Source organism: Stenella coeruleoalba (genome assembly GCF_951394435.1).
Source record: "Stenella coeruleoalba genome assembly, chromosome: 9".
Lineage (NCBI taxonomy): Eukaryota > Metazoa > Chordata > Mammalia > Artiodactyla > Delphinidae > Stenella > Stenella coeruleoalba.
Window position 1 is genome coordinate 705,408 of NC_137155.1, and position 20,605 is coordinate 726,012.

The 20,605-nt window shown below is 47.6% G+C and overlaps 1 protein-coding gene across 1 annotated transcript in view; it reads left to right on the plus strand.

Moving 5' to 3' along the window:
• LOC307191497 (ATP-binding cassette sub-family A member 13-like) overlaps positions 1–20,605 on the plus strand; it is a gene marked incomplete at both ends in the record, with an annotated part of 111,614 nt that overhangs the window by 39,084 nt on the left and 51,925 nt on the right. The window contains 4 exon segments of the mRNA XM_079931626.1: positions 14,127–14,181; positions 18,513–18,592; positions 18,595–18,689; positions 19,621–19,736. Of these exon segments, the coding sequence (XP_079787752.1) occupies positions 14,127–14,181; positions 18,513–18,592; positions 18,595–18,689; positions 19,621–19,736 (346 nt within the window).

A 20,605-nucleotide genomic window follows, 5' to 3' on the forward strand; every position in this document is an offset into this window, starting at 1 on the left:
GGTGCCCATCTGCCACGGGCAGACATGGAACTGTTAGCTTAGCCATCACGATGAAACAAGTACTCACGGGCCGTGGGACTTGGGCAGAGCCCGTGTTGAGGGCCCAGCAGCCCGGGGACGGGGCTCAGCGGGCATCCTGGCAACAAGGCTGAAGGGACCGCTTTGCAGATGACATGCCCTGCTGCTCGTCCCTGCAGTCCTGTGCCAGGGCCCCAGCACCCCTGGGCATCCCTGCCTTAGATGGAGGGCCTTTCTGAGCCCTGACCCAGCCAGGCCACGCTGCGGAGCCCCAGCGGGTGTGCAGCTTGTCAGGGTCCCCGGTTTTAAGCATAAAACTCAACGTCAAGCAGGTTACTAGCCCAGCCAGTATTGGAATCATTGTTAGATCCACTGGGAGGCTGGAGCAGCCCTGACTGAAGAGACGTGCTCGTGCAGTGACCCTCCAGGTTGAGTCTTCCAGCTGCGTGAGTCCACGTGCAGGCCGGGTGTCCTGTTCCACAGCCATCAAAGGTGGCCAGGATGCCCATGGGTTATAGGCGTGGAGGCGGCCTTAGTTCACCCAGGGGTGGGGGACACACAGTATGTGTCACCTTAGAGGCTTTGTTCTCATGTCAGCGGGGTAGTCACACGTGATGTCATGAAATGATATATTTCCGGGTCCCAAGAGAAATGAAAGGCCCGTTGAGGGCACACCCGCAACCTTCACGGCTTCTTCCTGCGCCTTGCGCGGCGAGTCGGCGAGTCTCTCTGCCCTCGGGAGCCCAAATCGGCACGTTTCAGTCGCTTCACCACATGCTCCCGCACAGCCTCTTGGCAGGTGCCTGGGGTCCCGTGTGCCCCCAAGCCCACAGCGTCACCCCCCCTAGTGCCCAGGGCCACCCGCAGAGCACGGCCCTCAGCTCACGCACCCCCGGCCTCCTGTATCTGCTGTAGTGAATCAAAGGCTCCTCCCTGTGACCCGTACCCCCGCTCCACTCCTGTCTGGCCTGGCAGCCCCCCTCCAGCCTCCCCCCAAACTGCTTCACCCCTCCCCCCGCGTGCAGCCTCCGGCCCACGGGCCCCTTGCTGTCTCCCCAGGTGTCCCCTCTGTGCTCACCGCAGGTCCCGACTCTCTTGACGTCTGTTTGTCACACCCTCCTGGAAGAAATAATAATAATTAATAATAATAATGAAAACCCCCAAACCCAAACCCAGGTTCAGTCCCGCTTGCCCGTCACAGGCCACCTCACCTCACGCTTCGATCTTGTGTGCACGTCTGAGGGCCCCCTATTCTGGGTGCTCCCCTTGGGATGCGTTTTTGTTAAGATTCCACTGATATTGATTCAAGAATAAAGACACAGTAAAGATGCTGACACGTTGCTGGGAGGAAGCGTTTCTAAAGTGGCGAAATTGTCCTTGCCCCGTATTCACGTTTCCTCCCGTGACACAGGCCATCTTCTCACGTACTGCTGACCTGTCACTGCACCCACTCCTGCTGTGCTCCCCGTCGGCGCAGCCAGAATGTCACCCCGACGACCTGCTGCCCCCATGGGCCTGGATCCTGCTCTGCCTCTGTCCAGAGTCCCTCTCCGACCCTTCTTCACCTTAAGCATTTCTGCTCAACTTTCTACACTAAAACACTTTTACTGAGGTAGGATTGACATAGAACAACTTGTAAATATTAATATACACACCTTGATGAGTCTGGGATAAGTATACGCCCTGAAACCATCATCACAATCAGGGTCATAACATTTCCTTTGCCTCCAAAAGTTTCCTTCTGCCCCATCCTTCTGTCTGTCTTTTATCTATCTATCATCTCTCTATCTAACATCTATCTACCTATATCATCTATCCATCTAGAGTCTATCTATCTATCTGGCATCTATCTTTCTAGCATCTATCTATCTATATCATCTATCCATCTAGAGTCTATATCTATCTATCTAGCATCTATCTGTCTAGCATCTATCTATATCATCTATCCATCTAGAGTCTATCTATCTATCTATTTATCTATCTATTTTGTGATAAGAAACCAACATAAGATCTATGCTTTTAGCAGATTTTCAAGTACACAACACAGTGTTTTAAACTCTCGGCTCTGTGCTGCACAGAGCCCCTCCCCCAGCCCTTGGTAACCACCATTCTGTTCTCTGCTTCTGGGAGTTAAACTATTTTAGATTTCTTATGTAAGTGGGGTCATGTAGTATTTGTTCTGGGTCTGGTTTAATTCAATGAAGCAATCAAGAAAATGAATTATGACCACATACATGCCTCCAAGCAGGAATTTGATATAGTGGAATAGCATAGAGAGACAGTATCTGTGTGTATATATCTCCACACACACACACACACACACACATCCAATCAGAAATAATAATGGTGGCTTTTTCTCTGGGTAGTGGACTCACAGGAAATGTTTAAAATTTTCTGTGTGCCTTGCAGTAAGTTATGAATTTTCTCCCATATATGCATAACTTTTATAATTAAAAAAAAGACTGCTTGGAAAAAAATCAATGTTTCACAGTAAAGAGCATTTAGGTAGCTCTCCACAGAATTTTTATCATACAGAATTTCACTGTTCAAAGCCTGGAATAGAGCAGTAAGTAGAAGGCCATTTCCTAAGAGCTATTAGGAGAAAAATTTGTTTAGCAAAATTACTTCACTGCCTTACTTTTGATGGAATAGGATACACACTCCCTGGGGATAAACCCCCGACTCCTAGTGGGAGAGCCCATGCCTGAGGACAGGAGGTCAACTCAGGTCTGTTTATCAGAGCTTCTGCATGAAGAGCTGTTGGGTATCAGGAACTGGCCGTCAGTAGTGGCCTTCAGTCTACACCTCAGGGAGATGGAGATATTTGAGAGAGAGGATCTGGTCGCACCCGAGTGGAGGTGACCAGTACCCTGGGCTGGGAAGGCTTGTGAGCACTGAGGTGTCAGGACCAGCCCTTGTCCCCATCATGGAGGGGTCGGAAAAAAATACAAATAAAACCAGCTGTCGACCCAGCGTGGGGTCAAGGACCTGCCCCACGCCTCGTGGGAGGAGCACGCTGCATACACTAAGAAGGTGTTAGCACAGGAGCTGTCTTGGTGTGAGCTCACATCCGTGTAGACACAGGGAGATGTGTGAAGTCCATGAAACAGAAGAGGAAAGATGAAGGAAAAGCCAGCCTGAGTTGCAGGGTAGGGTCAGAGGGAACTGCTGAGATGCAGGTGGTGACATAGATTTTCACTGGATTCAGAGTCACCATATTGATGGCAAATCTTCCTGCCCCATGTGCAGTCTTCTCAGAGCACAGAGGGAAAAGATGACGTCATAAGCTATTAGGATTAGGTAGAGGAAGAAAGCAGACAAATAATGATTAAAGTAACAAGGAACAATGAGAGAAGAAAACGTGCATCAAAAACAAAACAACGCAACTCTGGGCCAGTGGAAGGGTTTGCCATGATTCAGGCAAAATTCCTGAACTGGAAATTATGGGATAACAATTATTGATTAAAAAGAAAAGGCTGGTGAGTTTTCTAGAATTCAAAGATAAAGGACAATCTCTTTTACAAAGCTGTAACAGATTACTTTTGCAGGAATACAAATAAGATTGGCTTCTGACTTCCAAAAGTTTCCCTTGAGACCTCTTCTTTTACTCAGGGATTATTTAGCAGTGTGTTGTTAAAATTCTAGGTTTTTGAAATTTTCCCGTTACCTTTCTGTCACTGATGTTTCGTTTGATTCATCAGAGTTAGAGAACACACTCTGCATATTTTAATGATTTTAGCTTGGCTGAGGTTTGTGTTGTGGTCCAGGTATGGTTTATCTTGGTGGAGTTTCCATGGAGGATGAAAAAATGAGTGTTCTGCTGTTGTTGGGTAGAGTGTTCTATGTATATATCAGTTAGGTTTTATTGGCTGGTTATGTGGCTCAGTTCATCAGTGTACTTGCTGGTTTTCTGTCTTGTAGTTCTGTCATTTGCTGAATGGGGGGTATTGAAGTCCCCAGATATTATTGTGGATTTGTCTGTTTCTCCTTTCAGCTGTACCCATTTCTCCTTCATGTATGTTGAGGCTCTGATGGTTGGTACATAGTTGTGCCTTCTGGGTGGACTTATTCGTTTGTCATTGTGTAACATCCCTCATTATTGCTGGTAATTTCAGCTGCTGTGAAGTCTACTTTATTTGATTTTAATATAATCTTTCCTACTTTTTTAAATTAATGTTTACACAGTATATCTTTTCTATCCTTTTATTTCTAGCCTATGTCATTATATTTGAAGTGACTTTTGAGTAGACGGCATATAGTTGGATCATATTTTTTCATCCACTGTACTAGTCTCTGCCATTTAATTGGTGTATTGAGACCATTTACGTTGAGTGGATTTACATATCAGTGAGCTTAAATCTGACACTTTATTGTTTTGTTTTTTCTCTCTTTTTTATTTTCATGCCTTCCTGTGAGTTATGGAACAGTTTTTTTTGGATTCCATCTTGATTTGTCTGTCGTATTTTGAGTATATCCCTTGATCTAGTTTTCCTAGTGGTGGTTCTAGGTATTACAATGTATGTGGGTGACTTACTACCGTCTAATGGTATTGGCATTTGCCACTTTGAGTACTGTGTAGAAACCCTACTTGCACTTAGGGCCCTTAGCCCTCTCCACTTTTACAATATAACAGTCTTAGGTATTTACTTATACCTTGAGCACCACCTTGGACCGTGTTCTAATTGTCGCTTATGTCACTGAGAATGACTTGAGAAACTCATGAGATAAAGGTGGGTTTGTTATATTTACCCCCATTTTATTTATTTATTTATCTATTTATTCATTATTTTCTGCTATATTAGAGACTGGTTGATAACCAACTAGGTTCTCTTTATTTTTCTTTTTTTTTGGCTGTGCCACACGGCATGTGGGATCTTAGTTCCCCAACCAGGGCTGAAGCCTGTGCCCCTGCAATGGAAGTGCAGAGTCTTAACCACTGGACCACCAGGGAAGTCCCTGCCCCCACAGTAAACACATCCTGATGTTTGCCTTTCCTTTTGGAAGTTCTAAGCCTTCTTCTGTTATGATTGATTTCCTTTTGGTTTAGAAGACTTACTTCTGCTATTTCACAGTAGGTTTGCTAATGGCAAATTCTCTTAGTTTTCTTTCCACTGAGAATGTTTTTATTTCTCCTTCATTCTTGACAGATAGTTTCACTAATATATAATTCATGGTTGTCAGAAAAGAAACATCCAACACTTCGAAAATGTACCAATTCCTTCTGGATACCATGGTTTCAAATGAGAAATCCACTGTATTTTGAGTTTGTGTTCCCATCTCTCTCTCTCTGGCTGGTTTTAAGGCTTTTTTATTGTCTTGAAGTTTTTGGAAATTTAATTATAACATATTCTGGCATAGGTTTATTTGGGTTTTTCTATTTGGCATTCACTTAAGTTTCATTAGCTCTTGAATTTGTAGGTGTACAACTTTTGCCAACCTTGTAAACTTTCCTGTCATTATGTCTTCAAGTACTTTTTCAATCCCTCTGTCTCTCTTCTCCTTCTCAGACTACAGTAATAAAACTGTCAGCTCTCTTGTTATTTTCCCATAGGTCCCTGAATTTCCGGGGTTTATTTTCTTTGTTTTTTAGGATGGGTAAATTCTGTTGTTCATCCTCAAGTTTACTGATTCTATCATTCTATTTAACCCAACTGTTGAGTACATCTAGTAAGTTTTTTTTTTCTTTTTTAATTTCTGTCACTTTATTTTCAGTTCTAGATTTCCCATTTGATTATTTTTTATCACTTCTGTTTCTTTACTGATACATTAATTTTTTTTTTTTTACATTTAAAGAGAATTCACAATTACTCATTGAAACATCTTTATGATCCCTGTTGTCAGCTAATTCTCACATCCTGACTCATCTCACTGTTGGCATCTGTTCATTGTCTTTTCTCTTTCAAGTTGTGATTATTCTGGTTCTTGTCATGAAGGCTATTTTCTCAGTTGAATCCTGGGTATTTTGGATGCCAAATTATGAGATGCTGAACCCCATTAAGTGGTTCTGTTTTGTTTTGAAGCAGGCAATCTTTCTGTTGAAGTCTCGCCTGAGAACTAGGTAGATATGTCTGTTTAACCTACCAGCGGGCTCTGCTGATGCCCTCCTGGAAAAAGCTGCAGATCTGGGGGGTGGGGTCCAGATCTACCACTGAGCCTTGCTGGCACACGCATGGCAAAAGAAGGCACTGACTCGCACTATCTCGTGGCTCCTCAGTGGGGTTTACGTTCATCCCCCAGGGCCCGCCCCTGACACTGGGGGCAGGTACTGGAGGACCAGCTGTACCTACCCCCTCCATGTGGCCCCCTTCAGTGTCAGTGATGCTGGGTGGGAAGTGGGCACAGCCGGATGGCAGGGCAGAGGGTGGAGGTGAAGCGGTGCTGACAGCCCTGCTCCATGCAGCCACGTCGTTGGTGCCGCCAGGTGGACGCGGGGCTGGGCTTCCTACTGGTCCCTCCTGAGGGGCAGGGGCTGTGCAGCATGGAGAGGTGACTCTCCTCACTCTGCCATGCTCGTCTCACCGGCCAGGTGCGGGAGAAGGCTCAGCTCGCCTCTGGATGCGAGTGGGGCATTGTGGTGCTCCCTGTCTCTGTCTCTGGCAGGGAGTCCACTTCCAGATGGGACCTGCTGAAACTGCAGAGGGTGGGGCAGTTTCCCAGTGGAGTTTGGATGGACTGAGGGGGTGGATATTGCCAGGAGGGTGCTCTTTTGCTAGGCCACCTTTTCTGCTCCTTCAGCTTTCCTCTCGGCCCCGTCTCTCTCCTGGGGTCTGTGGGAGGAGCTCTGCTTCCTAAACCTTCACTGTCTTTAGAAGCAAGGGTCGGGGTGGAGGGAGCTTTTCTTGTCGGGATCCGTTGGCTGTTCCCACTTGGAGGCTTCCGTAGGCTTTCATGTGTGGGAGGCAGTAAGGAAACCAGGGGACACACCGAGGTGTCCTTCCCCATGTCCCGAGGTCCTTCTTCCCACCTATCAGAACCTTCCTGTGTGTACTGTAATGTCCAGGGTTTGGGGTCACAAGGGAGAGGACCTGGGTGGATTGGGACTACTCCACGTGGAGGGACTAGAGTCTGGTCTCTGACTCCTTAACCACAATCTCCAGAGGCAGCGGGCCCTGGAATGCTGCCTACAGAACATGGCAAGAAAAAGGCGCACACCCCAAACTCCCTACCTAGTGAAGGCGTTTGCTCATGGAGAGAACAGACCACAGAGATGCCCCCTGTAGGCTGCAGCTCAGAAGACATGCCGCCAGTATCCCCAGTAAAAATGGGGCCCAGAGACAGTCCCAGAGGGACTCATCAAAAGTAAGATCACAAAAATATTAAATCCAGAGAATGAATGAACGAATTGGTGAACATCAATTCTCGTGAAGCACATAGATTATGCAAATGTTTGCATGCATGCAGTGAAAAAATTATTTGAAGGTCATGAATGATCCATGAAATAGAAGATACATAATGTGAAATATAATTCAATAATAATTATGTGCATGTAGAGAAAACCCCGGACATTTTGAAATAAGTAATGTCAAAATGCAAATACTGATTAACTCTGGTTGGTTTGGGATTGGATTATGGTTAATTTTAATTTTACTCTTTTCCCTGTTCTTTATTTAAAACCTTGTTACCATTGGCATCTACTACTCAAGAAGCATTAATATTGAGAACAAAACCTTCTTTTCCAGGAGAGATTAAGAGGAGGGAGAGAGAGAAAGCCATCAAAATGCCTTCTAGTCGGGAAAGTGCATGCATTGCTCTCAATACTCTGTCAGATTAATTGAACTCTTCCCTATCTCACTAATGACTCATAGTGAATTATTTAAAAGAACACAAACTTTTGCACATGTGTTGATGCCAAAGCCAGTCTTTTCTTTTGTTGTGGATGTTTACAGACATCTGGGCATTGATACTTGCAAAGATATATTTTATAGAAGGAGTGAACCTAAAAGTGACTACTTGAATTGGAGACAAGATAAGTGTTTTGCTATGATAATGAATATTGGACAAAAGCACAAATGTGCATTTTTACAAATGACAAATATACAGAATCTGGAAACCATAGAAGACATACTCTAATGAGAATACTAAATCAGAACACTACTTTTATACATTTATACATTGCCGTGGGCCAATTCTTAGAAAGAAAAGCTGGAATATAAATGACAAGAGTAATCAAACAAAGAAAAATCATTCAAGTGTTTTCAGAATGTACATTTGGAAATGTCGTTTCTGAAAACTGTTGGAGGTGACCCTGAAGAGAGACTTGAGTGGTTTCCTTTGCTCCCTTGTGGTGCTGGAACTGTGGTCCTTCCCCGATGGGCTCTGGGCCTTTCTGTGGTGTCATCAGTCCCAAGATCCTATCACATTGCAGTTGTTACCTAAATGGAGCTCCGACCACACACAATGCGATGGAAACAGCCCAGTTACAGAGATTGCCCGTTGCAGTAGTGTGTCCCTACAGCTAGGGCATCACAGGCTGTAAGGACAGAAAATACATAAACTGGGTTCCGGAGAGTCAGAGTTGTGCCTCTCACTCTGTACTGTGTTTGGCCTTAGAGAAGCTGCCAGAACGTCCTCTGCCGCAGTTTCCTACCCCCAGCACTTTCTCTGTCCCCGGGGAGTTGCACTCAGCAGTGTTCCTCGTGTGTGAGATGGATCCCAGGCCCCGTCTCTCTCCTGGAGTCTGTGGGAGGATCTCTGATTCCTAACACTTCACTGTTGTCTGGATCAGGGGTTGGGGGAGAAGGTGGTGGGAGTGTGGGCCTGGGCAGGCATGTCCACTGCCACCTGCCACCTCTCCTTCCCGGGTCCTGGGGCACACGGACCCCAGGGAGAGGGGTACCTTCCACCTGTGGTCTCTCATGACTCTTCTGTTTTGAGAAAACAGGCACACACATCCCTATTGCAGTAACTCTAGGTCCCTTCCCGCTTTTGCAAAATACAAACAAAATCTCAGCACAGATGTAGAGGAATGTTAACCTGATTTTGAAATAAGTTTAATCCTGCAGAGCCACTACTACCTTCAGAATATCTGTGGTTCTGAAAGCATCTGATGTAGTGAGAACCAAATGGAAGAATCAGAATTAAAAGACTGCCAGCATTCAGAAACCCCAGAGCTGCAGGAGCAGATCCTTCCCCAGGGAGCCCCCACCTCCTTCCCCATCCTGCTGCCCGATTCCTTCCTTCATCTTTATGGGGGTCCTATGAGTGGACCAGGTGCCCCCAGGGCTGGGGGACCCTGCCCACTGGCTCCTGGGTCCTGGGGTCCTATGAGGTGTGTGTCAAATGAATTCTCAGCCCTTGGAAGGAAGAAGTGTCCAATCGCTCTTTACCATTGGTGAAGCTCCACTGATGTCTGGTGCCCAGATTTCCACCCCAAATCAGAATAAAATCAGAATGTCGTTTGTCTTGGGGTCCAAAGTGGGGAGCTGCTGTCTTAGAAAAGCTGGTGGTAAATGCCCAGCAGGAGAGTTGGGTCTCTGAAAGCCTGTGGAGGGATTTTCCTGCTGATGTAATGGTCTCCACTCTCAAACACTGTGGTCTCAGGCCCTTTCTTTCTCCATCTCTTACTTTTAAAGAGGCTTTCTAATTTCCGGGTGGATGTGAGATTCAGTCTCCCTGTGGCCTTGAGCACCAAGAAAATGCCAGATCTGGGACTGGTAGGACTCCCTGCACGTCCCTGGAGAGGACTCCAGGCATGCGAGTCTTCAGGAGATTAGATTAAAATATTTACTCTGTAAAATATGCAAACGATGGAACTTGAAAGCCAGTGCTGAATGGAAAGCTGGGGCCTGAGAGATTTCTGAGCAGAGGCCCTGGGGAGGGAGGGCAGCCTCTGCACCATGTGGGTCAGGCTGCTTCCTGCTTCTCATTGGCGTGTTGTTGGCACCCACTGCAGCTCCCATATAGACACAAGGTTCTCCATGCAGACACAAGGTTCTCCGTGTAGACGCAAGGTTCTCCGTGTAGAGGCAAACTTCTCCATGTAGAAGCAAGGTTCTCTGTGTAGCTGCAGAGTTCTCCATGTAGACGTAGGGTTCTCCGTGTAGATGCAGGCTTCTCTGTGTAGACGCAAGGTTCTCTGAGTAGAGGCAAAGTTCTCCTTGTAGACACAAGGTTCTCTATGTATACACAAGGTTCTCTGTGTAGATGCAAGGTTCTCTGTGTAGACACAGGGTTATCCGTGTAGATACAAGGTTCTCCGAGTAGAGGTAAGGTTCTCCTTGTAGACACAAGGTTCTCCGTGTAGGAGCAAGGTTCTCTGTGTATACGCAAGGTTCTCTGAGTAGAGGCAAGGTTCTCCATGTAGACGCAAGGTTCTCTGTGTAGACGCAGGGTTCTCTGTGTAGACGCACGGTTCTCTGTGTAGGAGCAAGTTTCTCCGTGTCCTGTGATTTGGTGAGCGAGCCTCCCCTGGGACTCTGGATGCTTGGCTGCTGCCTGTGTCAGGAGCAGGTCACCTGCTCTTCCTCTGCTCCCTATTCAGCCTCTGGATAACAGGGGTGAGTCCAGGCTGGGCCGCTCCCTGGGAGGCCCCTTCCTGGAGGATCTGCAGGCCGTGCACGCTGTCCTGGTCTCTGAATCACATCATCTACCACCAGACACTGAATGAGGAGATACTGAAAGTGTTCAGAACATGGCCTGGCACATGGTGGCGTTGCCAACCCCAGGAGCACTCAGTCACTTCATTAGTGAGGAAGGGACTGGGGTACCCTCGCCTCCCAGACGAAAACCCTAAAAGGATGACAAAATCCAGGATGTGGGCAAAAATGAAGGGCCATAAATTCATAACAGAGGAAAGAGGGCACAGAAAGCAAATATTAGAGAACATTCGTAATCTTTCCATGGTTACTCTAATGGTTTAAAGCAAGTACAGGTATTTATGCAGCTGGATGAAAATAAAGGTCCAGCCACAGTCGTTTAAAATTTCATTGTTGAACTCGCCACAAAGTGGCCTGCAGCTTCTCACTGCAGAACCAGCAAGGCAGGGCCGTTCACCCTCCGCCACCTCCTTCCCTGCACAGATGCAGATGCAGACTTGCAGAACCAGGAGTGCACAGGACACGCTGGCGGGGATGTGGGTTGTGGCGCCTGCAGCCCAGGGCTTGAGTCCTGGGAAACTTTCACAAACCTCCGCGTTCCAGAGGCTGCTTCTGTCATGGCTGTGATAATGCTGCTCTGTAAGAATTTAGACTAATAGCCGAATGTCCTGACCGACACACATCACGTGACCACAGGTTGACCTGCATTTCCTTTGGGTACCAGCCTGTCCTCTGCTCACAAGGATGTTGAGAACCGCATCCGCCTCTGTTCCCTCTATGCCTCTGGGTCCCTCTGCAGGGAGGTGGTCAGAAACAAACCCTGTCCCGGGGCAGACGGAGCAGAGGTACGGAGGGCTTGGGGTGTTGAACATGGCAAAGGTGAGATACACCTGGGGTTGGCATGTGGGAACATGACAGCAGTAGAGTTCTTCAGGTGGGAGCAGTGGGACAGCAGAGTGATAAGAGCATCCACGTCCAGATAAAGAATACGGACGCTACATTTTCTTTTTCTTACTGGAAATTCTCTAGGGCTGGAGGGAGGGTGGTGATGCCAGGGGAGGAGAGCTGACAGGCGATGTGGGTTAGGAGGGCTCAGGGGCTGCGGCGTGGAGGGGATGTGGACTGGACACAGCGCAGGGACTTGTCGGATCTGTGAGGTGCGGGAGAGGGGGGACGATGATGACTCAGTGCTTGAGCCTGGGGGCTGGGAGGACGCGGGACACTAACAACCGTGGAGAAGATGAAGGAGGAGCACGTCGGCAGCTGACACAGATTGTTCTGGAAATAAGACCCTGTGGTGTGCAGGGCAGATGTAGGGGACATCCACAGCCAGCAGGGGAGACTGGAGAAGCCCCAAGGAGAGTGGGGGCAGAGCAGGGAACCCGGGGGAGGACCCCATGCCTGCCTCTGTGCCCTCTAGATGCGGAGCCGAGGAGTGTGCTGTGTGCCGTCTGGCTGCATGAAGGGCAGCTCAGTGTGGCTCCAACCACTGGAGTTGATGCAGACCCTACAGGTCAGAGGGCACCGTCCCCAACAAGGCCGCCTCACCTCTGACACCAGCCGCTCTTCAAGGGTACCGAGCCAGCCCCACTTGTGACCGCCTCACTGCAGCCTTGAGGGTTTGCAGGACTCCATCCCCTTACAGAATTCACTAGAAGCTCACAGAACTCAGGGAAGCAATGGACCTACAGCCACAGTGTTATTGTAAAGGATGCAAGTCGGGAGGGCCAGACAAACACAGAGGCGCTTAAGACTCACCCTCTCCCCTCAGAGGTCAGGCTGGCCCAGAGTTTCAGCCCTCTAGACCACATGCTTTTTTTTTTTTTAATATCTTTTGAATCTATCTCCCTGGACTGTCTTCTTCCTCCAGAACGTTACAGATCAAGTCCGTCATCTGTGCTCATGACAATCCTGTAGCTACCTGAAGGCATTTTCCAGCTCCCTCTTGCCCCAGGGGTATTTTCAGATTAGGCAAGTCCAATATTCTCTCATGTTCCCAAAATACTATAATTTCCAAACCGTCCCTCAGCCACCTGCATCTCTCTGGGTGTTTTCTCACCTGCAGCATGCTCATTCATCCACATAGCCCCAAGCAGTGCACAGCACTGCAACCTCGCCCCCTCAGGCTCTGGCGTGCCGTGGGGCCCTTGCTGGGCTCGGCAGCATCTGCACATTATAAACATGGTCCTCAGTCCCTTAGCTACGGGGCTGCCTCCTGACAGGGCTGGTGCGTGCTGGGCCGCTTGTCCCATGACTGGAAGCTGGAAGAAACGGGAGCTTGAGGATACCTAAGGAGGGAGTGGAGGCTCGTTCAGGGAAAGAAAGACATAAAGGTGGTGTCAGTGGTCCAGAAGGGCAATTCAGCTCGTGGCAAACGTGTACTTCAAGTGTCGGAGGTGGGAAACCCGCTGTGGGCATTCGGCACACACCCTGGGAGCCTGCAGCAGAGCACTCAGATGGTATGAGTTCAGAGTCCAGAAATCGTTCTGGAAACTGTGCGGGGGGCTATTTGCTGCACCATAGCTCCCACTGTTCTTTTTGCTGTGAAAGAACTTGCTGTGGTGCGTGGCTGAGCCCAGGATGGAGGAGAAAAGGGCTGGTGTGGCTGGAGCGGGAAGGGGGATGGGTGGAGGGGGGTCAGGATGCCCGGTGGCAGAACTGGTGGGACCCTGAGTTCTGAAGTCCGTTCCGGCGCCAGGCCTTTCATTTATTTATCTTCACTTCTACCTCGTGTGTTTCTGTAAAGATTTGACGTGCCCTCATAAGAGCGTGCAGAATGCGACAGGCCAAATTCGAGCAACAGGAGGAGGAGAAGCGTAGGGGAGGCACGTGAGGTGGGGCAGGGATGCTGGGATGGCTTCCACACACCTGCAACGGCCAATCAGAGCAGGAAACGTGATTGGTCTTATCGTTGACAATAAGACGAAATGCCTGAAGCCCTGGAGTTCTTCTCAATACAGCATGGCTGGAGTTTGTGGGCACTGAGAGCACGTGTGGGTGTCATGAGCGGCCTTCACGATGAAACCATTTTAATTGGTAAGTTGATGGCAACTTCTCCGTATTGCCTGCTATCATTACGCTAACGCAGAAGCCCCAAAAAGCAAAACAAAACTCCTAAAACAAAACCAGACCCATGAAGTGCTTCAGTTTTCTGTCTACACCTGGCTTGTTCTAGAGGTGACTTTTTGAGTATTGCCCTGGTTTCCATCAAATGATCCCATTGGCGTTTGTTGTTTGGCCTTCCTGAGTCTGTTTCCGCACAGTACATTATGGATGACACATCACTTAAGCCACAGGGACTGGACGGTATAGTGTGGTGACATGTTAGCACAGTGCCTGTGACGTAGCGCAGGCGTGTTCAGTACATGCGGGTGATTTCCGGGAGCAGCGACTACAGAGGTCCCAGCACAGAGTGGCTGAACTGCTGGATGGGACCTTCCATTTGGGGGGGTGGAGGGATCGGGCCAGGCGGGCAGGTGACACTGGGCACAGTGCCCCGGGTGTCTGGGAGGGGGGCTGTCCCCGGACAGCAGGCAGAGGCTTGCAGGCTCACTTTCAACTTGTCTTTCATAGGAATCACGCTCTACAGCCACCCATTTGGAGGAGCCTTGCTGAACGAGGACAAGTTGTGAGTTAAAGGAACACTTGGTGGGGGGCCGAATGTGGATCAACATCTCTGGGTTGTTAGGGGTGATTCTCATCCCTTTTCTGCTTCTGCACTGAGTGAGGTTGGCAGGTGCACCTAGTGGAACAAGGCTTGGGCATTTCTGTGCAAAGTGTGAGGACAGGGATGGTTAAAGGAGAAAGTGCATTGACTGAGTCTAAAATGGATGAGCAGGGCTTCCCTGGTGGCACAGTGGTTAGGAGTCTGCCTGCCAGTGCAGGGGACATGGGTTCGAGCCTTGGTCTGGGAAGATCCCACATGCTGCAGAGCAACTAATCCCATGCGCCACAACTACTGAGCCTGTGCTCTAGAGCCTGTGAGTCACAACTACTGAGCCCATGTGCCACAACTACTGAAGCCCACTCACTTAGAGCCTGGGCTCTGCAACAAGAGAAACCACCGCAGTGAGAAGCCCACACACCGCAACAAAGAGTAGCCCCCGCTCGCCACAACTAGAGAAAGCCTGCGCACAGCAACAAAGACCCAATGTAGCCAAAACACAAAAACAAAAACAAAACAAAACAAAAATGGATAAGCATGTCATGCAGCTTATTTCTAAGTAGCAATTGTTCTAAGGGGCTGATTTGCCAAAGCTCATAGGACCCAACATCTTTTTCAAGTTAAAGTTTTAAACGTGGCATTTACAGAGGTAAGCATAGTGATGCCTCCTGACAGTTTCTCCTGTAAGTCTGTCCTCACCGTCCAGATGGAGATGGTGCTGATGAGGCTAGTGTCCTTTATGTGCAGACCTAAGTGTCTCCTCCTTTTCCCCATCTCCCTTCCCTGCCATAAGGTGGACAAACTTTTAGCTAAAAATTGATAAGTAGAAGTATTTTTTATGTACTTTCTGCAACCTACCTGAAAGAGTGGGAGAACACAGATCTGGTTGATGGGTAATCTCCCCTCTCATCCAGAATGCAGCAGGTGGTCCTCATATTCATATACAGACTCTTGGGGTCCTTCCTTTAGCTGACACCTGTCGGGATTCTAAGTATGGGTGCATCAACTTTGGTTATGAAGTAAGACGTGATGGAGGGTTTGAGCTGAGCCATTGCATCCGTGCATTACCAGAGGCAGCTGTGCCCTGACTATCCCCAAAGGGGAGGCAGTGATGGACCAGAGGTGTTGGTGGTGCTCCAGTTAAAAGTGACACAGAAAGTACAGTGCATGTCATCGCCAAGCACCTCCATCTACTAGAGAATATTCTGGTGTTTTGAAAGACTAGATTCAGAGGTGGGGCTGCCACGTGTGGAGCAAAACACCACCCCCGCCCGCAAGAGCTATTGCCCAGCAAGGTGGCCCTAAGAGGGCAGAGGCCACGCTCAGCGTGGAGGCCACTAGGCAGGAGCCTTTCATTTTGCCTAGGAGGTGGGTTCGGTGTCAAGACTGGGCTCCAGGTGGGCAGACAGGGACCTGCCTCTCACCTTTGCTCTCCTCTGTGTGTCCTCTAGGCCCCTGGGAGTGTAACCCAGGCCTCAAAAGGTCATTGAGGGGATTTAATGAGAGAATCCACACCCTTAGCCAATACGCTGGCTGGTCCTAAGTACTTTTTTTTTTTTTTGAGGAAATACATTTATTATTACAATGTTGACAGAGCTCACTAGGCATTTGAAAAATAAATGAGTAAATCTGCATTTTTACCTCAAATAAATTTTTTTTTCTTTTGCGGTATGCGGGCCTCTCACTGTTGTGGCCTCTCCCACTGCAGAGCACAGGCTCCGGACGCACAGGCTCAGTGGCCACGGCTCACGGCCCCAGCCGCTCCGTGGCTTGTGGGATATTCCCGGACTGGGGCAGGAACCCATGTCCCCTGCATCTGCAGGCAGACTCTCAACCACTGTGCCACCAGGGCAGCCCTCAAATAAAATTTTTACCTAAAATAAAATCCACATGGGAGAGATATACCATGTTCTTGGATTGGAAGAATCAACATTGTGAAAATGACTATATTACCCAAAGCAATCTACAGATTCAATGCAATCCCTATCAAACTACCAATGGCATTTTTCACAGAACTAGAACCAAAAATTTCACAATTTGTATGGAAACACAAAAGACCCTAAACAGCCAAAGCAATATTGAGAAAGAAAAACGGAACTGGAGGAATCAGGCTCCCAGACTTCAGACTATACTACAAAGCTACAGTAATCAAGACAATATGGTACTGGCACAAAACAGAAATATAGATCAATGGAACAGGACAGAAAGCCCAGAGATAAACCCACACACATATGGTCACCTTATTTTTGATAAAGGAGGCAAGAATCTACAATGGAGAAAAGGCAGCCTCTTCAGTAAGTGGTGCTGGAAAAACTGGACAGCTACATGTAAAAGAATGAAATTAGAACACTCCCTAACACCATACACAAAAATAAGCTCAAAATGGATTAAAGACCTAAATGTAAGGCCAGACACTATAAAACTCTTAGAGGAAAACATAGGAAAAACACTCTATGACATACATCACAGCAACATCCTTATTGACCCACCTCCTAGAAAAATGGAAATAAAAACAAAAATAAACAAATGGGACCTAATGAAACTTACAGGCTTTTGCACAGCAAAGGAAACCATAAACAAGACAAAAAGACAACTCTCAGAATGGAAGAAAATATTTGCAAATGAAGCAACTGATGAAGGATTAATCTCCAAAATTTACAAGCAGCTTATGCAGCTCAATATCAAAAAAACAAGCAACCCAATCCAAAAATGGGCAGAAGATCTAAATAGACATTTCTCCAAAGAAGATATACAGATTGTCAACAGACACGTGAAAGGATGCTCAACATCACTAATCATTAGAGAAATGCAAATCAAAACTACAATGAGGTATCACCTCACACCAGTCAGAATGACCATCATCAAAAAATCTACAAACAATAAATGCTGGAGAGGGTTGGAGAAAGGGGAACCCTCTTGCACTGCTGGTGGGAATGTGACTTGGTACAGCCACTATGGAGAACAGTATGGAGGTTCCTCAAAAAACTAAAAATAGAACTACCATACAACCCAGCAATCCCACTACTGGGCATATACCCAGAGAAAATCATAATTCAATAAGAGTCATGTACCACAATGGTCATTGCAGCTCTATTTACAATAGCCAGGACATGGAAGCAACCTAAGTGTCCATTGACAGATGAATGGATAAAGAAGATGTGGCACATATATACAATGGAATATTACTCAGCCATAAAAAGAAACGAAATTGAGTTATTTGTAGTGAGGTAGATGGGCCTAGAGTCTGTCATACAGAGTGAAGTAAGTCAGAAAGAGAAAAACAAATACCGCATGCTAACACATATATATGGAATCTAAAAACAAGAACAACAACAAAAAAATGGTTCTGAAGAACCTAAGGGCAGGACAGGAATAAAGACGGAGATGTAGAAAATGGACTTGAGGACACGGCGGGGGGGAAGGGTAAGCTGGAACGAAGTGAGAGAGTAACATTGACGTATACTTACTACCAAATGTAAAATAGATAGCTAGTGGGAAGCAGCCATATAGCACAGGGAGATCAGGTTGGTGGTTTGTGACCACCTAGAGGGTTGGGATAGGGAGGGTGGGAGGGAGATGCAAGAGGGAGGGGATATGAGGATATATGTATATGTGTAGCTGATTCACTTTGCTATAAAGCAGAAACTAACACACCATTGTAAAGCAATTATACTCCAATAAAGATGTTAAAAAAATCAACATGGAACAAACAGTTCAATGTAAAGCATTAAGAGAATGGAAGAAAAGGTCTGAATATTTTTGTAATTTTGGCTAACAAAGTTTTCTATGCAAAGCCTATAAAGTGAAAGTAAAGAATGTGTTATATAATTTATATAAATATAAATCTATAAATGGAAGTTAAATCTGTGTTGAAAAATAAACTTTAAGAAGTGAAGGGAGAAACAGAAAAATATTTGCTACACATCTGACAGCAGCTAATTTTCTTGACATCGTGAAACCTTCTTATAAGTCAGTAGAGAAAGGATGCCTGATCTATTTTGTTCAACATTTTTTCAAAGTGAATGAAAGATTCTTTTTTTAGACTTTATTGAAGTATAGTTGATTTACAATTTTGTGTTAATTTCTGCTGTACAGTATACATTCTTTTTCATATTCTTTTCCATTTTGGTTTATCACAGGATATTGAATGTAGTTCCCTGTGCTCTACAGTAGGACCTGTTGTTTATCCATCCTGTATATAATAGCTTGCATCTAATTAACGGTTCCGGCCACTGGGACCCTCATCACTGACGGGTCCCCCCCAGCCTCTGACGGCCGTTCTGCTCTGCCTGCAGCCTGGAGAGCTTCCGCCAGTGCGGCATCACCCTGGGCATCACGCTTGGATTCTCCATCCTGTTCGCGTCCAGCAGCAGCTCCGTGTGCGGGACAGGGTGACTGGGGCCACAAGGCTGCAGCACATGAGCGGCCTGGGTTACAGGACCTACTGGCTCACGATCTTCCTGTGTGACATGGTAGGACTCGGGGCCATGTCCCTCTGTGTCCCTGCACCCGGGGGACATGTGTGTGCACATACCTGCGTGTGTGGGGGTGTGTGGCCGCCCCACGTGACCCACAGAAGCAGGGCGGTTTCCTGGACATGTGTCTGAGGTCTTGGGGACAAAGCCATGAACAAAGCAGGGAGGGTCTCCGTCTTGAGGAACTTGTGTCCTTATGAGTGGAAGCAGAAAACAAACAACCAAGTAAAAATAAATAAATACACAAGATGCAATTGGCTTGTGACTAGGTTTATCAAGAGAATGGAAGAGGGTCATGGGATCGAGGGTGACTTCAGAGCAAAGCTGGGGAGGGGCCCTGCAGCCAGAGAAGTGGGCTGGCGAGCAAGCCCCCAGGGGAGGCCAGGGTTTGTCAACCTGCGGTGGGGAGGTGCTGGCTGCCGGGTGGGGGGTCTGCCCTTGGTTCTGAGTGTGGGAAGAAGCCGTATGTCCTGGGAGGGGGCTGGATTCCTGCCCCTTCCCCGTGGGAGGTGGGTGTGGGCGGCCGTGTTAATGGCCCCCCGGCTTGCGGAGAGGCACAGAGCACAGACATTTACCTAATCGCCTTCTGGAGACTGGAAGGCCTGCATCCAGGTGTGGCAGGGCTGGTGCCCCCCGAGGCCTCTGTCCCGGGCACGTGGACGGCCGCCCTCTCTGTGTCCTCACCCTGTGTTCTCACCTCCTCTTTTCACGAGGACAGCAGCCCTGTGGGATCCAAGCCCATCTTAAGGACCTCGTTTAACATGGATCTGGAAGGGGACTCTCCAGGCCCGAGTCCGCTGCTGCAGACCGTGTGCCGGGCCACACGGGACACAGACCTAAGCTGGAGCTGACCTGAGAGCCGGACGGTCAGGAGATGGTGGTATACAAGCCCCTGACGTAACAGGCCCTCTTCCCTTGATTTTCTCAGCTCTTTTACTTGGTTTCTGTCTGCCTGTGTGTCGCTGTGCTCCTCGCCTTCCAGTTAATGGCTTTCACTTTCCGGGAGAACCTGGCAGCCACAGCCCTCCTGCTGGCACTTTTTGGGTATGTGATGAGAAGCACAGCTGCAGAATTATGGTGTGTTTTCTGAAGGACAGAACCCCCTGGGGCGGCTTTGAGCCTGCTGTCGGCTTCATGGTTTTCTCTCTTTCCAAGCAATTATGCTGCTTCTTCCGACCAGCCTGAGCAGGACGTCCGGGGCCCCTGCTCGGAGGGTGGGTGATGGCAGCGGCTTCGGTTCCAGCTCAGTGTCCGTTACTCACTCAGCTCCAAAACTGTCCTCGGGGAGCCCGTGAAGCTCTATGCTGTAGTTTTCTCTCTCCTGACATTAGTAGTTTGGAAATGTTTTGTCTAACTTCTATCACTTTTTCTTTTCTCGCAGGAAAAGTAGCAAAGCCAGAAAAGTCATTTTACAAATTTCTCCTTTGAACACACTAATAAGGATCGTTGCTAGCAGTCCCCAGATCATACCTGCCGGGTATCAGGAATGCATAATGTCATCCTCTTCTACAGGTCATGCATATTTGGCTATAGATCTAGGCTAGGTATGTGAGAGATACTTGCTAATAGGGAAAATAATTAAAGTGCTGATTTATTTTAATTTAAGGCTAATATATATATTTTAAACAGAGCATTCTGCTTTTTTCTAAGCCAAAGATTACAAGTAAAATGATTTTTACATAGACGACAGTTGTATCAGTGATCCAGACTTATTCAAAGCATCTAATTAGGGACAAATTATATCATTATTGGATAAATAGATACATGGATGGGTGGATGGATAGATGGGGCGCAAAGAGAGAGACAGAGAAACCTTTCTAGGAATACGGACATTGCCACTAACTCTGTGACCTTGGAAGTGTTCATTTCTCTCTCTAAGCCTCACTTTCTTCCGTGTAGAATACAAGTCTGTT